The following is an 8,068-nucleotide window of genomic DNA, read 5'->3' on the forward strand; positions in this document are numbered from 1 at the left end:
ATCGACAGTCCCACCTTTTAAGTATTTTTTTTCCTCACTGCACCTCCGTTAAAAAAAACTTAACGAAGTGAAGTTTTTTTTTTTCCGAATTTCGAACTCATGTTATAGAACAAAACAATGATACGAGTCGATTGATATCAAACTTGCATCAAAACCGTGCTCCAAACCCTTTAATTTTTGTTAATTTGAAATTTAAACACCCAAAGTCTATTAAAATTGAATACGCTATGTTTAATATTCGTATCAGTACCCTTAATATAGTTTGTCGGTCAAAACATGAACCTCTGGCTTGGTATGTGTTTAAATAAGATTCAACTTTATAAGACTAAAGGGTATGGAGAGGATGGGCTTGGAGGGGATGAGCCGCCACGTCGACGCCACGTAGGAATGGCTCGGAGGGGATGGACCTAGGGGGTGGGGGATGAACCCCTTTATGTATATATATGTATGTATGTATAGGTATATGTGAGAGGCAAGAGAAGAAAGGAGGACCGGCTACCCCGGCTGTGGGGTGCCGGGTGTGCCGAGCCGAGCCCCAGGGGGCGGTGTGGGGGACCGGCGCCGGTCCTAGCCGGGCCTCAGCCGGCCCCCATACCTTCTAGTCTAAATGTTCCTGAAATAGAAATACCAGCATTTTAGCACCACGATTTAGGAAGCATATTAATGCTGGGTTTACATCATAAGCTTGATAGAGTTCAACTGCTAATATTGATTTTGAATTCTCATCATTCGTGTGTCTTTTCAATTTTCATACATCTTGGCATCTTGCTGATGTTAACACATCAAAAGAGTGCAATGGCTGGCACCAGTGGCGAAGCTTGAGATTTCCGACCGGGGGGTCGAAAGTCACTGAACCTAAAATTATACATAAAAAATTATAAAACCGAGGGGTCGAAAACGTATATACTTAAAAAATTCTATACGAAAACTACATACCGGACACTAGTGAGCAAAAAGTTTGGGGGTCGGGCGCAGGACAAGGGTTGATCTAAAGAAATGAATATGACAGGTGTGTCCCCTCTCGTTGGGTAAGGGACTACGGGTTTGTGGTGAGCCAGACGATAACCAAGGCAGAGGCAGGAAAAGTAGCTAAGCACGAAAAAGCTTGCATCGAGACAGCATGTGTTCGTCCCGTTCGCTTTCGATACCTTTGGCGCTCTCACCCCTGACGCAGTGCGGTTCCTCAAGCGGGTTCAGCAGGTGGTAAGCAGTATCACCGCGCATGTTAAGGGGCAGAATTTTGTGTTTAGCAGGGTAGGGTTTGCTATTCAGAAGGGGGTAGCGGCGCAGCTTGTTGCCCGTCTACCTGCCATTACTATAATCGTCTTTGGTTTTACTAATATCCTACAACAAACTCCTCTATGGGTACCGTTTCAACCTCTTGTCTAAGAAATGAAAACAGAATGCTATACTCGTTTGAATATAATTATTAGTGTAAAGAACTAAAGACTACCATCTCTTAATTTAAGTGATGGGAAACTTTAATAATGACAGTTGGAAATGTTTTACAAGGTCAAGTTACAATGTATGTATTAGGTCAGTGACTGGACCTTAGAAAGGTTATACACTAACAATATATGTGTTGACTTGTTGACCAGAACCTTTGTCAACGCTAGATAAATGTATATGTTGACATTTTAGCAGGTTAGTGTACAAACTTCAATTATTTAAAGGCTTAAACATATTGCAAGGGTCTAAACTTCATTTATTTATAAACTACAAAACCCAGTCTTCTTATTGTGACTTTATCAGAGATGAATACCTTTTCCTCATCTCAAGCATTCTACATTTTGCAAGTTATAATCTTCATTGTTCATCCCACAATTACCGTCTCAGTTGCTCTCCCAGTCGCACAACCTAGGATCGTCCAATAATTCTTTTGGAACTAGCTTATTGAACAACTTAAGCATACTTCTATCTAGTAAACCAGCTGCAATATGATCTATAAATAACGATAAAGTCGAAGCATCAAGCGAGTAACCTCTTGCATCCATTTCCTTTAAAAGCATCTCTACATCATCATAATGCTTGTTCTTTAGACATCCTTGGAGAAGAACACAGTAAGTAATATTATTTGGCGGGCAGCCACTCTCTTCCATTTTAAGAAACAACAACTTTGCTTCCCCCAATTGACCTTCCCGACAAAAACCACTGATCATCACGTTATATGTACGAACATCAGGTTGCAAGCCTTTATCAATTAGACCTTGGAAAAGAATCCTCGCAACTTCGACTTTCCCATTTTTGCCTGCACCATCAATGAGAATGTTGTACACTGCAATATCAGAATTAAGCTTGCTCTTACCCACCAAATAAAACAAAGAGAGCGCATCCTCTACTAGATGGTTGTTGCAAAGGCCATCTAAAACTATTCCATAAGTGCATTGGTCTGGGATTTGGCCTCGTGCATGCATCTCATCAAAGAGTCTGCGCGCAGCTACACAACGCCCAACCTGAAAAAATCCTTGTATCATGGTGCTGTAAGTGACTACATCGGGTTTTAAACCTTTTACAGTCATTTCATGAAACATTTGCTCAGCCTTCTCAATATTCAGATTCTTGCAATACCCATTCAATAAACTACTGTAAGTAACAACATCAGGAACGAGACCTCTAAGTGTCATTGAATCAAAAATTGTGTTTGCTTTGATCATTTCACCTCGAAGACAGTAACCATCAATAAGTGCGTTGTATGTCACTATGTTTGGAACCTTACCTCTCTCAATCATGATGTTGATAACAGCCTCAGCTTCTTCTACTTTACCTTCCTTGCAAAAAGCATCAACTAATACATTAAAGGTCTGCACATCCGGAGAAATGTTCTCATCCTCCATTTCTTTTAGCATCTTTGAGGCCTCATCCCAACGACCTAACTTACAAAGACCACAAATTAAAGAGGTGTAGGTGATGACGTTTGGTAGAATACCTATGTCAAATACCATTTCTTTAAAGAGCTTGAAAGCATCATCAATCATTTTATCCTTGCAAAGACTATCAATGATGGTGCTATATGTAACAATACTAGGCTTGCAGTTTGTCTGTTCCATTAGCCTGAGCAAAGCAACAGCTGTAACGTTGTTACCGAACTTGCAAAGTCCTTTAATCATTGTGTTATACATAACCACATCAGGTTCACAAAGTTTTTGTTTGATGAGCTTCTTGAAGAACATCTCTGCTTCAAGAATCCTATCTTCTAGGACGAGTCCATCTAAGAGCACACTAAATATGTACACATCGGGTGGAATAGCTCGCCTAAAGCAGCTTCCTAGGACTGCAAAACCATCTTTGGTGCGATTCAACTGACAACAACACTTGATTGCAATGCTCAATGTGTATTTATCAAGAGGGACACCAAGGGAACACATTTGTTTAAAAAGATCAAGTGCATAAGTAAAATGTTTCATTTTGGTAACAACATTCAACAACCGAGTAAACTTAACAACAGATGGCAAAGGGTGTCTGTGTGACATTTCATCGAACAGGTTCAGGGCATCATTTAAGTTGGTAATTTTATCAAACATAGATCGATTTACGGAAACATTGCGAGTATCGGAATGTAAACCTATGTGGAAAGATGAGAAAGGGGTTTCGGAATGAAGAAGAAAGGAACTGGTGGTGAAATTACCTCTGAGTTTGATGAAAGCTATGCGATTCATCATCTTCGGCAGCAAACAGAGTAGAAGCCTTCAACCTATCTACGAAATGTTGCAAAGCATGCTGTAGTTTAAGGGGTGTTTCTCTTATCTTTTTCAAACTCTATGGTTTTTTTTGGAAAATTTAGGGCATGTTTGGCTAAGCTTTTCCAACCTATTAACCCAACTTATGACTTATTGGCTTAGATCATAGAATATGGTGGGACGTAGGTTTGGGGCATGGGTTGACACGTGGAGTTCGAGCACCCCGCTGATGAGTGACGTGTCCGTGGGGTATGGCGGGGCGTGGCTAGCCCGCGTGGGTTGGCCAGGTTTATTAAAATTAAAAAAAAAACTAAAATTAAAAAATACACACAAAATTAAAAAAAAAAAAAAACCTAAAATTATTATTAAAATTTCCTAAAAATTACAAAATTCTACCAAAAAAGGATTACAAAAAAAGGCTAGAGCGTTAGGTAGATTTCGAAAAGGGCGAGCTTGTCAAACGGCTTCCGCTCCTTGCCCCGGAACTTGATGTTGGCCACCGCCACCTGGTCTTCATGACTTATATCACCGCCCGCGACGCTGTCGTAGTAGGCTTTAAAACGATCGAGCTTCGGTCGTAGCTCGCACCATTTGTGTTGGCTCGCGTTTAAATTGTGCCGGTCGTTTCCCACGTTGTGCCGGTAGGTAGCGAAAGCTTCCGGCCAATAACGGGTCTCACCGGGTTGGCGTCCCTTCATCGCGTCCACGACGCTCGTGACAAGGGCTAGCTCTTCCTCGTGCGTCCAAGAGTAGGGTTGCAAACGAAACAAACGTTCAGCGAACAGTTCGTGAACCGTTCGGCGGGAAGTTCGTTTGTGTTCGTTTGTTTATTAAAAAACGAACACAAACAAGAAATTTAGTTCGTTTGGTTAAATGAACAAACATGAACAGAGGTTGTGTTCGTTCGTCTATGTTCGTGAACGTTCGGTAACGTGTTCGTTGGTGTTTGATAGTTCAGTGTTTCTAGTTTTTATATTTATTTAAATACTTTAAAATCTCGACAAATTAAATATCTAATAAGTGTGAGTGTATTATATATTATGTTCATGAACGATTGTTTGTGTTTGTTTGTTTTCATTTGTGTTCATGAACATTAGTTTGTGCTCATTTGTGTTCGTCAACTTTCATTTTTGTTCTTTGCCTAAAATTAACAAACAAACACAAACGAACACAAACAAATTCCTTTTCTTAACAAACGAACACGAACATAAAAGCTCGTTCGATAAGTGTTCGTGAACGGTTCGCGAACACATAGATTTCTTAACAAACGAACACGAACAAGATCTTGTTCGTGTTCTTTCGGTTCATTTGCAGCCCTATCCAAGAGGCCATCGATCAAGTGTATGTGGGTAGCGGTTCGGGTAGGTGGAGTGACTTGGGTTGGGGTGGCGATGTGGACAGCGGTGCGGTTGGGGGTTTTATAGCGAGTTGGCTGAACCGCTTGGCTTGGCCAAACAGTTATATTTTGAAATTTAAATGTAGCCGCTACGACCTAGCCAACAAGCGAATAGGAGCCGGCCACGTAGGACCGCTAGGCATGCCCAACGCCCGGGCTGAAACCCCCGCCCAAGGGGCCACGCCCAAACCCAAGCCCACGCGTGGTGGTAACTTGGGCGTTTGTACCCAACCCACGCCCCATACCCCATAGTCTAATCAAAAATCTAAAAAAAAGAGTTTTAGTATTTGGGAAACCTAAAAGTCCTTTTCAAAATGATTTTTTGAAAAGGAGAAAAAGTTATCAAAAAGTCATTTTTGAGAAGTTAGGGGCTTCTGACTTTTCGATCAGTTTATAACTTTTCAAAGATCAAATTACCAGATTACCCCTGATTTAACACTTCTTATATTATTGACTTATGAAAGAATGTGTAGGATCGTGCGACTGACCCAAACGAGTCGTTCAGAGAGGTTCTGATCTATTTCAGGTGCGGAAAACAAGAAATAGACTTAGTAACAGCTTGATCTTCACTTATTTCACTGATTGTATTGATCTGACGTTGTTTACATTCAATCCTCACACCGGCAGCACTTCGGAATGGAATACAAGGAACTGTTACTGATTTCGCTCTAAAGTGTCCTATATATAGTGTTTTGATTTCGTCCGAAATGACACCAGACCATCTGGAACGGAATCAGACACTTGTGATTCCGCCCGAAATCAGCCAAGTGACATTAGGAGTGGAATTAAACCTAGGAGCGAAATCAGACTTTTCAAAACTCTAAACATGTTGTTTTCTCGTAAAACGTGCCCTGATCTATACTATGTAATCTAAGACTTGATACAAGAGGAAGTCGACAGATGCATGCACTAACAGACTCCCCTTCAGATGTTGACGAGTCGCACGTGTCGAGTCTTTTCAAACTTCAGCCTTGATCAGTCTCTGGGCTTCACTCTCTCTTTTCATCTTCAGATTTTCTTCAGACTCCCCCTTGCGATATGCTGGCATTCCTCTAGTTCTTCAGCATTATCTGCTTCAGGATCGTTGTCTGGCTTTCACAGGTACATGATCGTTATCTTGGTTCAAGCTTTGTTCACAGAAACGAAACCTGGCACATGCTCTATCCACAGAATCCTCAGGTATTTGAATTTGGCTCTCAAAAGCTTCTCAGAATCGAATGACCTGGCTCTTCAGAAGATTGTTCTAAGATCAAAACTTGACTCTAGTTCTGCTCAGGATTGATAACTCAGCTCTCATTTAACCTGCATAGACTCTACCTCACAGTAAACTTCTCATGTTTTAACTATAGAGACATGCATCAACACTGACACTCCCTCAGATCAAACAAAGATTTTGATGAATCAATTGAAGGATTAGATTTTGAAACCATTTAATTTCCAAGCACACACTCCCTCGCAAATTGTAACACCTCGGAAATTCCTGTCCAATAAAATAAAGACACGTGTCATGAGAGACAGACGTGTCAGGAAAACCGGATCAAATAAAAAGATGTATGGTAGGATTTAAAAAGGGCGTCATGTTATTAAAATACCTCTGAACGACCCCAAGGGCGACATGTTATTAAAATACCTCTGAGCGACCCAAATTTATAAATCCCAAGATCCTTAAATCGTTTGACAAACATCTTATATATATATATTAACCGGTCGTTTCTAAAGTCCGTCTTTTATATGGAATTTGGATTATTGGGAATGTTGCTACTAAAATGCTGAATAGAATTCTTGTGAAAAAGAAAATTAATAATGGTTAACTAGCATGACCAACTCTTGTGAGAATCCAAGATTTAAATCCTTAGAAATATCCGTCACTTTAAAAGATTACAAGATGCCAAGGTTGTAGAAACATGTAAGGGACATACAAGCATGCAATGGCTGAGCCACTAGGTCCCACAACTGAGAAAGTTAGCATGTAATTCGGAATCCACGAGGTTGCATGGTCAAGACTTGAAGTTTGTGAAATTTTTGTTTTCTGACCACCGGTTACGGACCGCAAGGCCCTAGTCTTACGGTCCGTAAGGAGGGTACCTGGGCGATTTCAGCAAGGGTCGGTTACGGACCGTAACTGTTTCAGCATACGGTCTGCAAGAGATGCTTACGGACCGCAAGGTCTTAAGCTTACGGTCCGTAAGGCAGTCGCTGGCAGCAGGAAATGGACAGCTGCCTGTTCAACCTGTTAAACCGACTTAAATGAATGGTTTTCGAAACCAGCGACTTGCTAGGCAGTTTATAGCATCATAGAGACACCTTGGGTGATCTTGTAACCACTCTAGACTATCTTGGCATCATCTTGGACCTCAAGGTTCACTATATAAGAACTTGATGTTGTGAACACTTGGTATGCTCATTTGCAACTTTGGTTCAAGACTTCTCTGGAGCTCCTGGACTACAACAAATCTTTCTTAGGCCTCATAAGCATTCTTAGGACTCTTGTAAGTGTCCTTAATCCCCTCTAATTACTTTTAGCTTAGTTAATTAGCTAAAAGTCAAACCATCGTAATTAAGGTTTGACTTTGGGATTAGTCCATAATAACTCACTAATATCCCGAATTAAAAATACCTTTAAGTAGGTAATTATGTGGGTAACAAACCCTTAAAAGGGTAATTCCAGAATCCCACTCTAACTATGCTAATTGTCGAGTCAAAGTACATTATAAAAAGTCAACAGAAATGACTATTTGCGAATTAATGCATAATTAGCAATGTAGGTTACATGCAATCTGTTTGATCATTAAAATAACTTGGTAATTAAAGTAAGAACATGTTCCAACATGTTCAACTCGACAATTTTCAGTTTAGGCTCGGTTTAGAACCGAAAGTCGCAAAGTTTGACTTCTGCTTTGACTTTCAGTTCTGACCCGATTAAGCCAAGATTAGGATTGCCTTAGAGCTTCTTTTGAACCTATTTACATGTTAGTATAACTCTCTGAGATTATAC

General features: G+C 40.6%; 1 protein-coding gene across 1 annotated transcript; it reads right to left on the reverse strand.

The window, feature by feature from the left end:
* Window positions 1-1,576: 1,576 nt before the first annotated feature.
* LOC110930838 (putative pentatricopeptide repeat-containing protein At1g12700, mitochondrial) lies at window positions 1,577-3,401 on the reverse strand. Its single transcript, XM_022174219.2, has one exon. The coding sequence runs from the start codon at window positions 3,363-3,365 to the stop codon at window positions 1,833-1,835; it is 1,533 nt and encodes a 510-aa protein (XP_022029911.2). The 5' UTR covers window positions 3,366-3,401; the 3' UTR covers window positions 1,577-1,832.
* Between the last annotated feature and the right edge of the window lie 4,667 nt (window positions 3,402-8,068).

The sequence above is a fragment of the Helianthus annuus genome, chromosome 3 (genome assembly GCF_002127325.2).
Source record: "Helianthus annuus cultivar XRQ/B chromosome 3, HanXRQr2.0-SUNRISE, whole genome shotgun sequence".
NCBI classification, from domain to species: Eukaryota; Viridiplantae; Streptophyta; class Magnoliopsida; order Asterales; family Asteraceae; genus Helianthus; species Helianthus annuus.

Bases quoted from the DNA above. Each gene is read 5' to 3' on its own strand.
- LOC110930838 (XM_022174219.2), bottom strand. From the start codon at position 3,365: ATGTGTTCCCTTGGTGTCCCTCTTGATAAATACACATTGAGCATTGCA.